Source organism: Semicossyphus pulcher, unplaced genomic scaffold (assembly GCF_022749685.1).
Source record: "Semicossyphus pulcher isolate SPU_LCO1_2020_fin unplaced genomic scaffold, fSemPul1.0.p SCAF_2, whole genome shotgun sequence".
Classification (NCBI taxonomy): domain Eukaryota; kingdom Metazoa; phylum Chordata; class Actinopteri; order Labriformes; family Labridae; genus Semicossyphus; species Semicossyphus pulcher.
In genome coordinates this window covers 34,643,468-34,663,795 of record NW_027211693.1, presented here as the reverse complement: position 1 = coordinate 34,663,795, position 20,328 = coordinate 34,643,468, and the positions used below count along the sequence as shown (strand labels likewise).

Here is a 20,328-nt window from a genome sequence, read left to right as displayed (position 1 = left end):
GCAGCAGTCATGTCTGACCACTTAGGAACAACAGCTTATGTTTCAACCAAGCAGAGCACACTGTATGCACTATTAGAGAGTAAAATGGAAACAGGTTTGAAATGCCAAGTGTAGCCTAATGATAATACTAACAAATTTTAATGTAAAGACTTTCAGGCATTAGCTTTATTTTCCCAATGGCTATGTGTATAACAAATGTAGGCTATTGGTTGTAAACGTTTCTAAAAGGTGAATTTAACCACTTAAAGTTATGCTCCTGCTAAACTTTGCACATGATTCATCTTTTTATTTTGTACCACTTCATCAGTGTATTTGCACATCAACATCTCTGTACACGGTAGGCTAATGACACACCTTGAATTATTGTAATTGCACATTTACAACTGTGAAGACTGTACGGTAGGCAACATTAACACCTCTACCTCCCTGTAATGTTTGTTCACATGTAAGATATATGTTCGTTTTATATTTTATATTTAATTAGGTTTACTTTTCAGATGTTACTATATTTTAGATTAATAGATTTGAGGTTATTATTTGTTAGAATTCATGGATGTATATATCCCCTCTACTAGTGTTGGGGTTATTTTTACAGTGTGTTTATTTTTATTTAGTGTGCTTTATTCGCTTTGATAACCTGCTGTTGTAACGCCACAACTTCCCAGTTAGGGATCAATAAAGTACATCTATCTATCTATCTATTGTTATGATGGGAAAAAAATTGCAAAATGTAGGCCATAGCCTTTTTTATTTTTGCTAAATGAAAGAGTTAAGTTTAGCTTAGTTTATTTGGGACAATTCACATTAATCACTAGATTTATGGAAAAAAAGATGCCAAATTTTGCCAAGGTGTTCAAAATGCTCCCTAAAACATCAAGTGAATAAAACACAAACAGGGGATGTAGTTTACATAGGCCTACACTTGGCACACTGTTGTAAAAAACACAATAGAGGCATTAGTAGGGTATATAGAACACAGATCAGACTATAGCTGTATTACCTCACATGATCTCATTGTGTTCATCTGTTAATTTGTCTATCTTGTACCATTTCATTAAAGTTTGGTTAGAGACTGTTCTTGACTCATCAGCTGTTCACTCTTGCTTTTCAATTCATACAATATATGAAATATTGTATACAAAAATAATCTTTAGTAACATTATTAGATATAACTATAAGGTGTGCTTTTATTTCAGACACAGTGCATGATTATAAGGTATTTTATTCATTGAAACAATTCCCCCCCAATGCTGTGAGACTCTTTCATTAAATTGAATAAAACAGTCTAGTACTTATTATTTAAAATATATCAATAGCTTTATTATGTAGTGCACATGTTTATTATAATAAATGATATTATTGATATTGATATTGTTAAAAATGAATATGAAAAACTGAGTTAGTTGACCCTGGTACTTCCAAAATACGTAAAGCCTACATTAGCAATCTCTTTCAACACATTTTCATTGAACTCAGTATAACTCTGCCATCAGCCAATAAAGAAGCATATGTGCTAATATTTGATTAATACCTGCAGTTATTCAGATGTGGGAGGTCAACTTATCTGCTTACATACTGTGTAGTCATACATGCCACTTGAGTGACTCATTTCTCTACATCAGTGGTTCTCACACTTTTTGTGTACCAAGGGCCCCTAAGCTGCCCCAATTAGACCAAAGACCCCATTTGATAACATGTAGTGCCGAGGGTCCCCATCTAATATGATTTTTGCTATTTGATATGTTATTACAGGACATGTATTAAACCTAGGACCAAATAGTCCTAACTTTGAACACCGCTGGTCTGTATGAGCAGTTTAAATGTAAGCTGGTTATATTACCACATTCTACACAAACTGCCCTTACTATTGAAAACACCACTTCAACCTAATATTTGAAGATGTATGACTATCAGACAAGGTAAAATGTAGTAATCTGCAGATGACTATGATTGTTCATTCTGTAAACATGCTTTATCAGTGAGTGTAACTTTGTCTATGAACTGTCAAAGCTCTGCTGCTGCCACCAGTCTCTACACGCAGGAATTCCTCCTGGTTCCCTCCTCCTCGTCTCATTCCTACTCTTCTCATACCTTTCCTTCCCGTCCGTCCCCTTTTTCTCCTCTCTTTCTTCTAACAGATCTCTCTCTCTCTCCCCCTCTCTTTCTCTGGTGATGTGCTGAATCTTGTCTGTCTGAATTCCTCCTCTGTGGCAGACACCCAGGAAAAATCTTTCCAGAAGGCCTTGACTTTTCTGTTTGCCACCCTTCTTTCTGAGACACAGCGTTGGGTTACGATTTAGCGGTTGTGTCCTGCACAAACTTGCAGCCTTCTGATGAACTTTTTCACAATGCTTGATTACTGACATTGTAACATTAGTCATCAGCAGTGATGTGTCTGGGGAAAAAAGATGGGGAAAGTGTAATCATCACAAGGTAAAGACCACATCATAAACATATTAACTTCACGGTCAAATTCACCAACATCTCTTCAGAGCCTTTTAATAAATCAAAGAAAATTTGCACTTTTAATCTGAAGTGCAACGCTCTAGGTTCAAACAAATGAAAAATTCCCCAACCCAGCTCAACTCTGTTTAACAATTAAGGAGTGGACTAGTTAATCAAGTCATCACATGGCACAGAGTGAGTGACAGACAAGCTATTTCTCACTTATCTTTCCCATGACTGTTGATTGTTGAGAAACAGAAATGTCGGGCACCCTAACAAAATACATAACCACATCTTCTCCCTTCATATCTGGCCATGGATCTTTAATACAGTTCACCTCCCTCTCTCTCTTTTGTAGACTATTACCTGTCAAATATAGAAAGTGCTCAGGGAAGTGTTCATCTGCTAATTAATATACACCAAAAACAGTTGCATTCAATAATTGATCTTTTTAGCATATTAAGCAGTTACCATTGTAAAGACAATCAGTGTTTTAAAAGGCAGAAAGTAAGCAATTTTGCTCAGGTTAACTTTGAGCGATGATGCAATGCAGAGAATTACAACATTATCAGTACAGTGAAACTTTGGGGATACAGTAAACATCCTGTGAGCTTCCACAGTGTTTAACTTTAATGCAAAACACTGACCTATAGGAAACTGTCCTGTCAGAGTTCAGTCATATTAACTGTGTAAACAGCACAGAGTTGGATACATGGCCCGTACTGGGTTATGAGGAGTTGACAATTGTACAGTTCATGTACATGTATGTACTTTATTGTCTGGTTAACAACAGGGTAGGCTACCAGTTAATTGCTTTTTCTTTCTGGTCTAACCAGGCAGCAATGTGCATCAAACTAAACAGGAGGGTCAGGAAGAAGTCAATCAGCACAGTATGGAGAGCTGTAATAAGGCAACAAGTATATAAACCAGTGTGTGAGGACAAACAAAAGAAAGGTCAGAAGAAGAAATCTTTCTGGGACGATATGGGTTGCAACAGGAAGAAGAGATCTTAGGAGGCTGTCAGCAGTGACATTCGCGGCATGTTTCACCAGGTCCGTCTTCGTCCTGAGGACCAGTCCCTTCTAAGGTTCCTGTGGAGAGACATGAAACACGAAGAGCCGCCAAACATCTATGAATGGAGGGTGCTTCCGTTTGGCACCACCTGTTCCCCCTGCTGTGCCACGTTCACTCTCCAAAAACATATCATCGAACACAGCACTGAGGGCGAGGACATCAGAGACGCGGCCCTCAAGTCATTCTAGATATCAGAAGAGGAAGCCAAGGCCCTTGTAGGTAAACTCCAGGACATACTGGTCAGTGGGGGATTTGAACTGAGACAGTGGGCCAGCAATAAGCCTACAGTTATTTCCCATCTCCCACCTGCGCACAGATCAGAGAGTGCAGAGCTGTGGATAACTCAAGGACAACCACCTCTGCACTAGCTCTTGGACTTGTTTTGGCATTGCTCCTCAGACACGCTCTCCTAGGGTTGGCCGAACACACACATCCTGTGGAAGCCCTACAGAAGAAATACAGGCACCTGAGGGATCTGCAGACCCCTGCAGCCATTACACCTCGTACGCCCAGTTCTGCTGATTGGCTATGATCACCCCCCACTTGATCATACCAGTAGAGCCAGTATGGCTGGGGCCCCACGGAGGTCCTGCCGCAGTAAAGACTTGTCTTAGTTGGACACTCCAATGCCCAGCACACCAAACAATAAAATTAAATCAGTCCAGGAAATAGACATGTGGTGAATGATAAAAATGTTTGTTTTGGGGAACAAACCTTTCTTTTCCATATGTAAAAATTTAATTATTAGAATAGTTTAAAGATAGCATACAAAAATAATTCAATGGCTAAAAGAATGAAGTCAAATGTTAAAGTGAAACAAAGACTGAAGTTGATGATTTGTGTTTCCAGGTGAGCACAGTAACAGAAGGACCTTGGTTTTGTCTGTGGGTGCTAAACAAGGCCTGGAAGCTGACTGGCTCATGTGATAACAATGATATGTCAACAAGCCACATAAACTCGCCGATTCAATTCAATTCACCATTGTTGGCTGCTCCTCTGCCCCTCAGCTATGTGTGTGACAGAGACATGGACAGGAAGATTTATAGGGGGAGAAAGAGCCACAGACAGAGAGAGTAAGACAGACAGACTGAAAGACTGACCATTGTACATTTGGCAGGATGTGATGAAGGCTATAAACACATGCTTCTATGACTCATAAACCAAACACACACACACAACAGAAGCTGATACTGTAAGCAAAATCTCTTTTCCATGTTATTATTCTATAGAACTGCAGCATGTTTGTTTGTGGCGTGTTTACCAAGGTAGACATTGGTTAACTACTCAGCAGCATAACACTACAGTGAATCACACACTGCCTGTACAATGACTTTGTACTTGTCACACTCGGTGGTCTGATCCTCTATTCTACAGTTCACCTCACAACTTTTATTCAACTTAAAAAAAATTGCAGAAAAAAATTGAATGGACAACTACAAAAAACAGTGTTTAAATACCCCTGCTCCCACTCAGAAACAGATTTGGTCTGTTCTAATACACGTATGTCAAAAGTACATCAGGTCACTTTTTGTAGGATGCAAGCCAGCATTTTATTCTTACCCACAATCCTCTGCAGAGGACGATAGGTCACAGCCACTGCTGTTTTATATCTAAAGTATTCCTTTTTTCAACAAGATTAAAACTTTGTGCTACACACGTTTGGGCAAGAGGGTCAAAGTTCAAGGCGAAATGTTATTCAAAGTAGTGTGTCCCAATTCTATGAATAGTACATGCAAAGTATGTACTGAAATTGTTACCTATTGTGAGGTGAGCCGAAATATTTACTTTCAGATTCAGATTCCACGGATCTCCAGGACTCAAGTCTGATACATGGAGGCCCCACCTCGCAACATACGGGGCTTAAAGGATCTGGATACATATATTAAATATGTATATGCATTTAGACCCCAATTTTAACCATGTACCCCAAGTTATCCATGTGAGGGGTGGTAGAGTTGGTCGTCTATTAGTCGGAAGGTTGGAGGTTTGATCCCAGCTCCCCTCCGGCTACATGTCGAAGTGGACCAAATTGCTCCTGGTGGCATAGCCACTGGGTATGAATGTGATGCGTGATTTGACACTTTTGCACTTTATGTAGCAGCCTCTGCCATCAGTGTATGAATGTGTGTGTGAATGGGTGAATGTGATATGTAGTGTAAAAGCAGCTTTGAGTGGTCGCAAAGACTAGAAAAGCGCTATATATAAGTACAGTCCATTAACCATGATCCTATTTAGTAAGTGTAGTGCAGTGGTTCTCAAAGTGGGGTACTAGGACCTCTGGGGGTCCGCAATCCATAACCTGGGGGTCCGTGACAAAATTATTGTAAATGTAGAATAAATTACAAAATTGTGCTGTATCATTAAAAACCTCATGTCTACAGATGAGGACCTTTTGCACCAATGAAACAAGCATATTGTGTCCATTACTCCCACCCACGTTAGCTTAGTCTTGCTGCTGTTAATTTTCTCAAAGCTTAATTAAAAAGCCTCAATTAGTTAAAATTAGAAAGCTCAATTAGTATAGTATAATGTGCTGTCAAGTTGAGTCCACAATAATTTAGAATAAAATGACCCTATGTCACTATGAATCAGGTCTGAAGTATTTAGGTTGATACGTTTTACAATACAAATTGTTTCAATGGCATCTAAGAGTGCAAATAGTAGTATGCATATACTTAATTGGTGTTACAATTTTAAGGGGGTCCTTAAAAAATGTTCTCCCCTGTAAGGGGTCCCTGGCCCCAAAACGTTAGGGAAGCCCTGGTGTAGAGCATATAGTAACACACTGAAAGCTGATTAGTCTGTTGTTAAGATGTTGTGCTTTTTCCCTCTCAATTCAGGAAAATCTGACCTTTCTCTCTGCCTCAGTCTAAAGCTGTGATTTAGGAGGATATTGTGGGTGAGTGATCCCAGTTCCACCACATTAGCATGTATTTGTAATATTTCTTGATTGAACTCATAAAGTGACAGTCGAAGGCCTGGTGGTTAGTGAAGTTTTCTGTTTTACCTTAAGCTGTGCGCTGGGGTCAGACCCTCATGCATGTGAAGCATCCTTAAGTAAGTTTTGTTTGCTTTCTGTTGAAAAATAGCTCAATACCTCCACTCTCAAAGGCTCCACAGCTTCTGTCAGTAGGTGTAATTGGATTGTGGCATTGAAAGTTAATAAGTGTTGGGTTTAAGTTGTTATTCAGACCAAAAGCTCTCAGTACAAATGTTGTGGTGCTTGACCAAAAGCCAGTATTAGTAATCTTCACTTTGCAACCTTTGTCTGAATATAGAGATGAACTGTTGGAGTTAAGAGTGTCATTAATGCCCCACTTTCCTCCCACTCACAACACTAGCATCCTCTTAGCTCCTCTTACCTCATCCTCCCTCTTTTCCTCTCTTCCTCCCCTATAGGAAGTAACTTTTCATATGAGAAAAAAAAGCCCTTTCTAACTGTAAAACCACAGTTTACTGCTCTTTATTTGAACCTCATGTCAAGTTTTAAGAAACGAGTCAGAACTATTAAAAGCATTTGAGGATGTTCCATCACATCCTCTATTTGTGAACAGGTTTGGCCTCCACTCCAGTACAGCACATTCATGTTGGATAAAGGAGTGGGAGAAAGGAATGCCTGTGACTGGCCACCTCCACTGTTGTTTTTTGCAAGCTTCCCGAACACAAGTGAGGTCTTTGCTCTTCAGGCGAATCAAGCTTCCCATTGTTATAGATCACTTTACACTTCTCATATAATTTCAGGTTTTCATGTTCTGTTAGGGGCTTTTATAATCCTTATCTACACCTGCACTAGCTTTCATAGAAGGGACAGCTGTTCATTATACCCAAAATCTGACCATACCTATTTAGTTGAGAATACTCAAGAATGAACAGTGGAACACATTTAGGATACTTCATCAAATGTAAAAACTGTTTTAGAGGAGTCTGAAATTCAGAAGTTGTGTGAGAGCTTGTAATACAGTTTATAAATGTATGAGAAGGTGAGAAAAGGCTCGAGCAGGTAAAAAGAGAACAGACAGGCAGTGTTTGTGTGTTAAGTTTGAAAGGCGACACTTTTGTATAAATGTGTGCGAGTGCGGCTTCAGGCAGGTCCTTTGCAGAACAATGCACTCCCCCCACAGACCACACCCATCTTAAAGCCCCCCCAACCCCGCTCACTTTGGCCCACTTGTCCTTATTTGGTCATGCCAGCAGCTTGGCTGATGATTGGTCAAAGAGAAGAAGCGTGTTGATTTGGATACTCACCTGTGTAGGCTTGCACAGCCACACACCAACACTTGTTTTAAGCAAACCCCCGTGTGCACATGCACATACACCGTCACATAACAAAACACACAGAACATAAGAGCAGAAATAATAAGAGGTCATAATGTTGTGAGAAATGGCACTCTAAGTATCTGTATGTTCATTCTGAACCTCTTAGGAGGTCTGTTAGGTTACAGTGGGAAACTGAACTGTCCAAACCATCATTCCAGACTTCCTGCACGTGAACAGATGCAGGAAGTAGCTTATCAGTAATTAGAGGAAGCTGGACGGCTATCACCAAGAGAAATTTGCATCTGCGTCTTCTCCTCCCACCACAAACTTTATGGTCATGCAGTACACAATACTGCACAACCATAAACGCCTCAGTGGTCATGATTGTAAATTTCATTCATAATGGGAATCAGATGTTTATGGGTTTTAACACGCTCTTTTTTTTTTTGCTTCATTGTAGCAATGAACAGCCTGGTTTCCACAAAGGGAAAACTGAAAGAATCATGTAATGTAGAGGTGGTGGGAAGGAAACTGTAAAATAGGACTTATTGTAGTATAATCCTGTAAAAGGAGCAACTGACCTACTTCCAGAACAGACACAGCACCCTCTGACTTACACACGAATAAAAGCATTAGGAGACGTTTACATTTTTATTCATGTGACATACATTTTTTTTTAAACAGATATAGTACATGATGAATGTGTCAGATTGTTTCCTTAGTGGTTCACCCACCATTGTCTTCTTCACTCAGAGGGCTCTCCTGCAGACTCCAGTTCAGATAAAATAGATCTGGAAGGGACAGAAAAATAGTTAGTTTCTTAAAAAGGCAATAACAAAAGAAAAGACACATGACATATTGTATTAAAATCAAATGCAACTAGAACCTTTCCTCTGTTGTTCCCAGCAGTGTAACTAAAACTAAACCTACTAAATCTAACCTACTTATCAAAGTTGCTTCTCTGTGTTTAAAAAGGACAGGAGACAGTATGGAGCTGCTGAAAAACAGCTCTTCTATATTTTGACCCCAATGGCTCAAAAGATATTCATCTGACCAACAACCCTTGGCCTGACCAACGAGCTAACAGGTCCTGAGCCCTGCCATATTATCAGCCAGCTCTGCTCTGGAAGGTTTTTAAAATTTCAGCATATAGTGTAACAATACACGGACAAATGTTCTCTTAACCTTTGGAATCTTCTGAAAGGCAAACATTTTCTGTAGTGGCAAAGCTAGACAGCTAATTGCAGCAGTTGAATTAAAAGGTCTATTTGAAGTCTGACTTTTAGTTAGATGGAAGCCACACGAAATATCAACTGAATGCTGGTTAACTCTTCCCACTTAAGACTACCAACCATCCTCAAGTGCAACGCCAAAAGTTCTTTAGATATCCATAGATTTCATTGTACAGTTCTATGCTTTCTATTCTTAGTGTTTATGTCTGCTGTCATCTTTTAAGGATTAAATCAATGTTGTAGTTGGCCACTGACAGTTTCACTTCAGTCAGTGTTGATCAGCCATGACCCACATCGAAACATGCTCCCATAATATAACTCTCCACTCCTCACCTCTGTTCTTCGGTCAGATCAAACTCAGCCAGGGTTCGTTTTGCAAGTGTTGGTGTTGCGGACAGACAGAAGGCTGAAGACATCTGAACCAGCTCTACTGCCATCTGTGGGGATCCCTCGCTGCGACACGCCGACAGGAATTCATCCAACAGACCTTCACTGCAGGATCAAACAGCAAACAAACGAACAGCTTAGTTAAAGGAGTGTTTACGCCAACACTTCATTCCCTTAACGTTTTATCAGTCGGAACAGTTACATCAAGATCCCTTAACCATTTGTACTAATATGACTGATTATGTTGTTATTACCATGTGCTAGTGACATAATCACTGTTTTTGTTGAAGTTTCTTGTCATGACAGGTTGGAAAGGTTTGAGCCAACAAAAAACAATTCCGAATTTTACTACTTATAATAACCAGTTAGGGGACGAGGGTCATAAAGATTTTCCTGCTTGCATCAGAAGGCTTTTCTTGCGTGTAATGATTAACATATCATAAATTGGAACTCTGTAGTTACTTTATATTTATCACATTTAAAGTGTTTCACCGAGAAATTTAATGATATCTTATGTTTGTAGTTCAGGCAAAGACTTACGCTGGAACTCTGTTCTTGGATTTAAAGAGCTCTAGCATAGTCCTGCAGAGAAAAACAGAGAGGAGGAGAAGTCAGATGCATTTCACTTTAACATCATTTGGCTGTAAGCATTAGTGAAGGCAGACTAAGAGCTGTCCTGTAAATGGACTGGCAGTCAGACAGATATACAACTGTCTCTCGTACCAGGCCTGTTGGGTCTTGCTAGCTCGCAGCAGCAGGGAGGTGACGTCTGAGAGAGGGGAGGCGCTCCACTCCAGGCTGGGCTTGCCTTTCTCTCCGTCAAACACGCTCTTTACCTCCAAAGCACATTCTGCAAAAGACTCCTGAACCTGTAGACAAACGAACACACATATAATCCCCTTCTTTGCTTTACTTTGTCCAAAACATAGAAAACTATATCACAAAGGAGGGATAGATAGCAGTCAACATGCTCACTCTTTACAGACCTCAGGACTGTGCTTGTCTCTGGCCATCAGGGAGAGCAGCTCCTCCACCAGAGCAGACTTATTATAATGACCCAGAGTGCAGATGTCTGGAAAACAGGTAGAGTACCGTATTTTGAGTTCAATGAGGAGGGGATGCACTTTATGTTTTTATAAATGCCTTCACATGCCAACTGTAATAAATTAACAAAATGCTAATAAATTATAAATCTGTATCTGTGGACATTGCAGGATGGTATGAAGGCACATTGTGCATGTGCAGATTATTTTACAAGCTAAAGCTAATCTGCTAGTTGCACTAGAATGGCAGCGGATGTCCTGTCACTATGAGCATGTTCATGTGTTTATGGGAGTGGCTCTGACATTCTCAAGTTGGATCATTTCAAGATCTTGCTTACTCTTACTGTTGTTCTTCAAAGTTGCCCTCTCCTAGCTAAAGTGGGAGGTCAGATTTTGTGAGTGAAAAATATGAGATTCTGGTAACCATAAGACCATCTACAAACTCACCTTTCCATATAGTTGGCAGCAGGTCCAGGCGACTGTCAGTGTCCAGAGCCTGCAGCAGCTCCCTCAGTGCCTGGTAGGTTGGGTAATACAACTGCAAACACAGAACACAATAAACACGTAGAAAACGTGTCACTAACTAGCCACCGATTGAGATTTTTTCTGTTAAAGTCGCACCAGACACCCAGTCCATAATTATACTATATACTGTGAATGCAAAGGCTTTCATCAGTGGGCCGTAAGCTCAATCACCATTGTGTTACCTCATTTGGTGATAGATAGAGACTTAACACACATTTATTTAAATGAAAATCTTGAAGATTATTACTTTAAAGTTCAAGAGCTATATTAACTTCAGGCAAGGTGACCTAAAACTACCTTGAAATATATTAAAGAAAAAAATGCCCTACTGCATCATACCCATAGACTTTATATACTGTAAGTAGAGGACATAGCTTCCAGGTTTAAATAATGAAGCAAGTGCAATAGTGCCTAAAACTGCAGTCATTCTAATGGCCAGCAGGGAAGACACTGCTGGTTCCAAAAAGAAGTCAGAGTGTGTGTAGGTCTACCTAAAAACAGCCCTGTTTCTCACTTGATTTTTTTAAAGTCTCAGTTGCAAGTTTCAAGTTTCTTCAATACAGCATGATGTTCATTTAGCAAATTACGGTCCAATCTAAGCCCTCACTTCTCCTCCCACCTCCACACTCTTGTCCAATTTCTTGCTCATGAGAAAGCAAACAAGACTAGGTCAAACCTTGTATGTGGCTGACCACATCAGGTCAGTGTGCGCTTTTGTGGGCAATGTGTTACAAGGACTGTCCTTATGAGGCCGATTACGACGTGTTTGAAAGCAGGTGCGCGCTGAGGACGTAGGCAAGGACAGTGGACGAGCAGTGGAGGAGCAGCCCCGCCTACTCCCAAAACAAAGTGTCCAGAGCCGTAGACAGAGAGTCGCGTCAGTGGAGGTCCAATATGCTCCATTGTGATGTCCCAACTCCCCCTTTCTCTACAACTCTGAAAGTACTGTCAGTCAGTCAGTCACATACAGACCTGTGTGTAGGGCTGACCCCGGCGGTCAGCCAATAACAAAAACAAGATGATCTTTGTCATTATGCCAAATGTGAGTTTTCAAAACTCTTTCACAACAGTGGCTGTGTCGACTTCTTAAATACAGTCTATGGTTACACCATTCACTCTTCTATAATGTAGGTGGCTGCAATAATAATGGCAGGTGGTGCAGTAAAAATGATTTGTCATATAGGACATGATATTGGCAGGAGAAATGATGATTTTGGTGTAGACATATACTAACCGAGGGAATGAGCCGCCTGTACCACTTCAACACCACGTCGATGTGCTCCATCATACACAGCAGGCTAAAGAAGCGACCACTGGAGAGAAGGGAGGAGAACTTCAGTTACACAGAACAAATGTGGAGTTTTACAAACACAACTACACTACCAGTCTAAAGTTTGGACACACTTTCCCATTCACTTGTATGAGAAAATATCACTAGAATTCTGGTGACAGGCTTAGTTGAGAGACTCAGCAATATATGCTCTTACATGCTGTTAATTATTAGTTGACCTAAATTCTCCAGCATTTCACAAATGTTTCCTGCCATCCTGGGTGTGATTTTTGTTGTTGTGATGTCTGTACTTACTAGTAAATACTCCGTTGATAGGAATCTCCCATAAGCCTCCAGTTCTCATTCACTTCCACTAGTTTCTGGACCTTATAAGCCATCTCCAGATCTTTAACTTCCATACACTGTTAAAGGCAGAGAGAAAAAAGATGTACACCTGCTCCAATTTAACATTTTATGGGGAAACACCTGGTACATGCATGTTCTAGGGTCTGAGGAGTTAAAATAAATATCTTATCCATCAATTAAAATAAACAGTTCAGTTGAAACAAGCCAAAACTGAATTTTAATAGTTGAGAGACACCTGTGATAAATATTTATACTAAACAATAGGGATGCACGATATTATCGGCACGTTATCTGCAGATTATGGCTTGAAAATTACATATCTGCATCATTACATGTGTCATTTTTCTGCTGAATTTTCTGCCAATAAAACAACACTTTATGCTTGATGATTCCCTAAAAATGCTTGCCGTAATGCTACGACATTGACTCGGTGCGAGTGTGTGCACGCACTGTGTGCACCAGGTCTCTTCCGTCAAGCGTCAAAAAGGATGCAAGATGTCTGCGGTATTGTAGCCCTCGTTGTGGCTATTGTCAGGATTGTCTAAGGGAGAGCATCATCCAAGCCTGTCTTAAGTTGTATGAATGTTGCAGTTTTATTTGAAAGAAAATGTTACATACAAATAAATATGGCATTTTGTACATAACCTAAGTTTAAGTACTTTTCTTATATTGCCCAGTGAATGTGTACATTTTAATAAGCACTGTATTATGTTATTTCTGCATCTGCCAGTGGGTCACAACAATAAGAGTAGGTATGATATCAATTCAACTACAGGGGAGACTTGATGTCTCTAGAAATAGGTGGAAAAAAACATGTGTCTAATATATCGGTATCGAAATTGGCAATCGTCAAAAAGGGTTGGAAAATATCGGCATATCAGATATCGGCAAAAAATCCAATATCGTGCATCCCCACCAAACGAGTATAAAAAAACCAACAAACTTACTATTATCATTGCACTTGTGAAGAAATGAACTGAAAAGAAAAAAAGAAGAAACAAAGTCATTGTTGAGAGCCACAGCCTATTAAACCCTTTACTCTGTCAGGGTTCTTATAATTGTTAATTCCAAATTTGGAATATCAACATTAATAACACACTGTAGGGCCTGACCAGTATGGGGTTTCTGATACAGATATTGATTTTAAAGGGGATACATTCTCCATTTACCAATATGTTTGGTGATAGAGTGAATTTATGAGCTGAAAAGATGATAGACCTTTCTTTTTAGATTATTTTTTTTTCTTTTGCCTTTATTTGACAGGACAGCTGAAGATAGACAGGAAATGTTGGTAGTAGAGAATGATCGGCACACCGGGGGTCGAACCTGCGATCAGTGCAACGAGGACTAAAGCCTCTGTACATGGGGCGCCTGCTTGACCAAGTGAGCTAAACCAGTGCCCTGAAAGTAGACCTTTTCTGCATACATTTTGCACCACATTTTTACCAATAGAACCAAATGTACTCAGAAAACTGCTTCCGTAAACAAATATGAAAGAGAGTATTCTAAACTATGGAGTCGGAGTGCGCTCTTGCAAACTGTGATCACACCATTTTTATATCCCCCCTCAGAATGTTTTCTACATTATGTTCCGTAAGTAGTAAGTTCTGTAAGTGTTCATATTGCCAAACAAATATGCAGAGACCGCTATCTTTTCTTAAGGCCATATTGGTTGATAATCTCGGCTAAACAAACAAACATACAACATACCATCATCTGGGTCCTGGCAGGTGAAGCTGGTTCCTGCCAGCTCTGACATCACTTCCTGTAAAATATCACCGTTGGCCTGGCGGGAGGCTGGAGAGGAAACAAAACCACTTAACACAGCTCAGCACGCAGACAAAAGCACCAAACACCATACCGGTAATGATCAGGTGTAATGTGACACCAAACATTGTTTACCTCCTTTGAAAAAGATTGCCAGGATGTGGTTGAAGGATGCCAGGCTGGGAGCTGAGGAAACAAAGACAGACAACATCCATTTTAACAAACTGATACATTGGGTTGATCAACGACTTTAGTCCAGTGTGTTAGTGTCAGTGTGTTCTAACCTATTCTCACAGCCTTCATCTCATTCAGAGTGTGTACTGATTGTGCTCTGGCCAAAGAGCCGCATCTTCTCAGAGCTTTCAGAACACTGTTGAAGGTCAGCAGGTTGGGCTGAACTTTCTGTTGCCTCATCTGGTTCAAGAGCTCCTGCAGAAGGAGAATGAAACACAAAAATATAGTGAAGAGAGTCAAAGTGTTCAACATTTAAATTATTTCAAATTTTATTTAGTTTCTATATTTTAAATAATGAATTCCTATAATATTGTTATAATGTCTTATTTAAATGAATATTGTAGAAACATCGGGGACAAGTTCTTGACATTACATTTTAAATTGTACAGCATATGCTGTGTAATTTTTAATAACATGAAAGGGTCTTTTTTCTTTTTTACAATGATACAATTTTTTCTTCCGAACTGTAGCGCTGAGTGAAAGGGTGAAAATAGTCTTACAGTGATGACGTCCCATCTCTCATTGTATTTATATCTGACTTCTGGAGCTGCTGAGATCAGAGCATTGAAGATGTGGACGTCCGCTGCAGAGAAAAGGCTGATTAGTCATCTGCTTCCACTACACACACATTTCCACAGGGCGCGTAAAAAATGCTAACAGGCCATTAATATTTTTAATAGATTGGTGGTCTGCAGGATTTGAAGGGTCAAATTGTTTGTGTAAAATTGAAACTGTGTGGGTTTGAAATGTAATCCTCTGGCAACCTCTAGTGGTATATGTAGTTAACACTCAGAGTAACGCAAAATGTATTAAACAAGACAAATTCAGTACGTTGTTGGATCAATTCTTCCTTTCAACTGTAGGAACTTTCCCTAAGGTCGAGGAACTTGGAGTAACAATGGGGACCAGAGTCTAAATAAAGTAATAGTAAGGGTTGTTGTTTTAACTTTTTGTCAGAGCTGCTTTAAACGTGGTGCCTGTGCTGTAAGATGAAAGTGCAGTGGAAGTTTAAGGACACTGTACGTGTTCATGATGACATTGATTACGTGGTGACGCTGGAAAAGGTCTTTAAATTATTATTTGTTGTAAATACGCACGTGGAGGGGGTTATAAATGGTAGGACTTATTTGTTTGTTGATTTACTGTCTGCACCTCCCAATGGTCATTTGCTCAGCAAAAACATTGTGGTTGTATGCCATCTTATGTGTTAAAAACATTCAGGTAAATTAAAAGTAGCAGAGTATCCACCTCCATTGTAACAAATATGTGAAAAGAAATATTATAGGCACATTATGTCCAGCAGGTACAATACTGATAAACCTGTAACAATTTCTTGAATAGAAATATATTCTTTTTAATTGTCACAAGTTAAAATATTCATATTTCAATTTTAAAATTTAGAGTTTATTCAACTTACCAAAATACTGTGTACTGTATTAACCAGAGTCAAAATCATGAATGTATTTTACATTTTAGTCTATTTGAAACTATGTATGTCAAAGACATTACTTCAACTAACAATTTCCACTCTAATATTGCCCTTAAAGTTGTAATCTCGAAGCTCTCAGTTTCGCTTTCTTTGGCGACATCTATGGCGATAACTGGTAATTGTGGGAGCACATGTCCCAGACATCTGTGACCTCCACGTTTTCTTTTCTACATACATATTACACCAAATTGTCACCAATAGAAACATACCAATGTGTTCAGAAAACTGCTTCTGTAAAACAAATACGAATGAGCGTATCCTAAACTATGGAGTCGGAGTGCGCTCTTGCAAAACTATGTGATCACACCTTGGCTGACGGTCGCTTTCTATTTTAGACTGTTTGCTTCATCTGAGTGTCGAATTGGTTTCTTTTTCTTTGGATTTTCACTTATTTCTGAAGTTGTAACTGTAGTCATGTTATGTTTGTTATGACCAGAAAAATGCCACTTTGTAATGCTGCGTTAGCTCCGCCTACCCTCTCTGGCACACTAACCACTGCTGAGTGATGGAAAACACGTCACTAACTGGGTGCTGCTTGTGATTTTTGCACCAGACACCCAGTCTGTAATTCTGCAAATGCAAAGGCTTTCATCAGTGGGCCATAGGCTCAATCACCATTGTGTTACCTCATTCGGCGATAGATAGAGACTTAACAGACATTTATTTAAATGAAAATCTTTTAGATTATTACTTTAAAATAGTGCCTGAATACATCTTATGAGCTATTTTCTCTTCCTGTTGTCTCTTTCAACTCACCAGTCAGTCTGTTGTTGAGCATGTCTGTATATATACTGAAGGCCTTTTCATAGGCTCCATGCTGCGGAGAGACAGACAAACGTATGTAAGTTTACCACATTACTGTCATGATAATTCCTAGTCAATACATTAAGCATCCAGTCGTTGTAATCCATCATTCATACCTTCACCATGCCTCTGATCAGAGCAGAGTAACACTGTGTGTCTCTCTCTGGCAGCAGGTTAAAGATTCTCTCTGCGTTGTTGTTTTCTCTCCAGGTGGAATTCAGGAGGTCTGACGCCCAACGGACCCTCCCTTTTTTTCTCTTTACCTCCTCTGCCCCCTCCTGAAAATACACAGAGACATACAAAAGTAAACATACATACAACTGAATGTGGCAGATCACGTGCTGCAGTAAATAATCGTGGGTTGCAGCCCTAGTTGTGTGACTCACGGTGTCCTCCGTCTGTGGTCCTTTATCTTCAACAGGATCTCTGTCACAGTAGATACAGATGAGGTCTAACAGGTCATGGGTGGTTTCCATAGAGACTGCTGTGCCTAGAGGAATTCAACAGAAGAGACTCAATTGATGAAGCAGGATTAAAGTGTGTGTGTGTGTGTGTGTGTGTGTGTGTGTGTGTGTGTGTGTGTGTATGTGTGTGTGTGTGTGTGTGTGTGTGTGAGAGAGTTCTCACCAGCCTGCAGGAGTTGATCATACATGTCAACAGCAGCTTTAACTTTCCTCAAGTTGATTCGTTCTTTCAGAGCTTCCTCGCTCACCTCCTCCAGACACAGTGTCACAGTCTCTGGCATCAGACACTACACACACACACACACACACACACGCACACGCACACGCACACGCACACGCACACGCACACAAACACAATATTCAATAAGCAAATTCATTAAGAATCTAACAAAATTGCCGCCCAACACCCAAAACCTCACTGGTTTTCTTTTACTCTCATCAGCAGTGTTTTTAACAGTTGTTTGCTATGGGAGTTAAATGCTTCAACTATCCTGGATTGAACTTTTCAAGCCTGATGTCTCGCTCTCTGGACCCATCTCCAGTTTCAGTATATATGTGTGTGTGTGCGTGTGTGTGTGTGTTTTCTTACTGGTATGTGTGGTTCTGCAAAGTCTTTGGTGAAGAACTTGGGATTACTGTTGACAAAGTATTTGGCTGCTGCTCTGCCAGACTCCTGAGATAGAGAGAACAGCATCTGCAGAAAGAGAGAGACAAGGAAAAATGAGTTAAATATCTCACAGTGAAACAGTGTAACTCAACCAAATACTACCCCAACAATACCACAGAGTGAAAGTGAGTACTGATTCAGCTATAATTATTGTAATTAATTACACACGCAATTCCCTGCTTTGTTAAAACGTCTGCTGTCTTCAAGTCTTCAGCAGACTACTTTCAAGTTTTTACAACTTCAAAGTTCTATAAGAGTAATCTTCTGAAAAATTGCCAATATTGGGAGATTTATAAGACACAACAGTTGTACCATATTCACATAATGCAATTACAAAATGAATTAAATAAATTACAACCAAACAAAACCTCTAAAAAGATCATTATAAACTACAATGGTTTAAACTACAACAACCAAAAGGTCCGCATACGAGTCAAGATTAGCAGTACACAATATGGATTTTGATTGATAGCAGTTGCCAATATGTTCCATGATTGCTGATGCTGACACGGATTTATGGACATATTTTCCCGCCTAATTAGAGAGATGCCTACAAATGCCTAGCAAAATAAACAAAACCACTTCAACTTAAGTAAAATATAAAACATGCTATATTTATTTTTTATGTTACATTTTAAAAGGTGCATACCGCCACCTACTCTATCAGGGTGTGAAGTGAATGGCATTATACCATCTGAAAAGTCAACATTGCGTGAGCATAATTAAAACATCATCTCATCAACTTTATGGTCACTTTAGCAGAAATGTTTATTTAGGGAAGTTAATTTTGGAGCCGTTATTGGCCGATACAGATTACTTGCAGATATGATTATGCATTCCTTCTGAGGATAAATGAGAAATTATTTTACTTTAGCATTTAGTTTACGCTGTTCTTGACTTACAAACTCCGGGTAGGTCCTGGGATTGAGGTAAGGATCATCCTGGAACTGGTAGGGATATGCTGTTGGATCCTTAAAGGGGAAAATAAAAAATTGTTACACATTGACACTGAAAAAATCACCATTTTCTCTAGCATCAGAACGATGTAAGGGAGCTCTCACCCTGCTGACAGTCGCAGCCAGAGCCTCCAGCACTGCCTCCTTATTCCTGTTCAATAACACATTATTTCACTTTCAAGTTTATGCAAACTTTAATTACTTGAGTTTTCTCTTACTGTAAGCTACACAGAGTTGCATTCACTGTGTGAAGCTACAAGACTTACTCCTACAGTGAAAATGGACACATACCATGTTTTCTTCCTGGGGATGACAATAGTCTCTGTTGATTCTGCAATGACATTGAGAAAAAGGTGTGATTGTAACATTATAAGTGATATATCCAATTTAAATAACATCATGCCTCCTCTGTGGGTAGAATCTAACAGCAGGAGGTACATTTCTCCTAAAATGTAGACATTTTTTCATGTTAACAAATATAACCTGTGTTTGTCAGTCTTTCATTACTTTGGGTCATATAGTTTTATTTTAAAGGTTAACAAGCCATAAATGATTTTCTTGAACAACAGGACAGACAGATATCGCATCCATCTAGTACACAATTACCTTTAATAGCTTCTGCAGTTTGTTGTTGCAGAGGAGTGCAACCAAAAGTCCTGGGGGGGAAAAGTGACGTAATATCATTTTGAGTAATAACAATAGTTTTTCTTGGCAAGTCCTCATTCAACAAGTTAAAATTATATATAAATAAATAGATAGATAGAATATAGGATATATATATATATATATTAGATGCTGTATCTAGAACAAGTTGATCTATAAAAGGAATAAGGCCTGCCAGAGGACTGAAGTCGTTTTTTTTTGTTGTAAAATGTTTCTCTTCATTTAATTATGTTAAACATTTTAAGTGGTCAGTAATAGTCGAAAAGCAGATTTGCAGAGACCTAAAGGACAGCATTAGTCCTTTTCTAGAAGCCCAGCTTAATCTTGGAAGTGGAATAAAATTGACATCCCTATTACTATCTTAAAGTATAACACATCAGCTTAAATATAAGATACGTGCTTTGCAATATTTACTGCATGAATGCAAATTTTAGGTAAACGTTCGCTTCATGAAGACATGACCTCCTGTCAAATGATGCTAGCTGCAGCGGTAAGACTCATGTAGCAAAAAACAAAACAAAACACATTTTTCTTCTGTAAAATAGTCTGGAGTAAAACGCAAATGTTAATCATTTCTTACCTGTGACCCCATAACTGCTCGAAGTTATTTAGCAAAAGTCGGCTGTTTCTCTGAATATAATGCCCTACGTGCCTAACGGGGGCCGCCATCTTTTTACACACTGAA

At 39.4% G+C, this 20,328-nt stretch overlaps 1 protein-coding gene across 1 annotated transcript; it reads right to left on the bottom strand.

Annotated features, from left to right (window-relative positions):
* Positions 1–8,422: 8,422 nt before the first annotated feature.
* ptcd3 (pentatricopeptide repeat domain 3) lies at positions 8,423–20,312 on the bottom strand. The gene is made up of 23 exons (XM_069669884.1): positions 20,224–20,312; positions 19,587–19,636; positions 19,272–19,311; positions 19,086–19,131; positions 18,927–18,995; positions 17,947–18,051; positions 17,521–17,644; positions 17,280–17,383; positions 17,010–17,171; positions 16,846–16,906; positions 15,101–15,183; positions 14,651–14,795; positions 14,502–14,552; positions 14,310–14,396; positions 13,547–13,575; positions 12,549–12,655; positions 12,198–12,276; positions 10,886–10,976; positions 10,382–10,467; positions 10,119–10,264; positions 9,936–9,977; positions 9,342–9,500; positions 8,423–8,567 (listed from the first exon to the last, which is right to left on the bottom strand). Exons 1-23 carry the CDS (start codon positions 20,310–20,312, stop codon positions 8,522–8,524), a joined length of 2,001 nt encoding a protein of 666 aa, XP_069525985.1. The 3' UTR covers positions 8,423–8,521.
* Between the last annotated feature and the right edge of the window lie 16 nt (positions 20,313–20,328).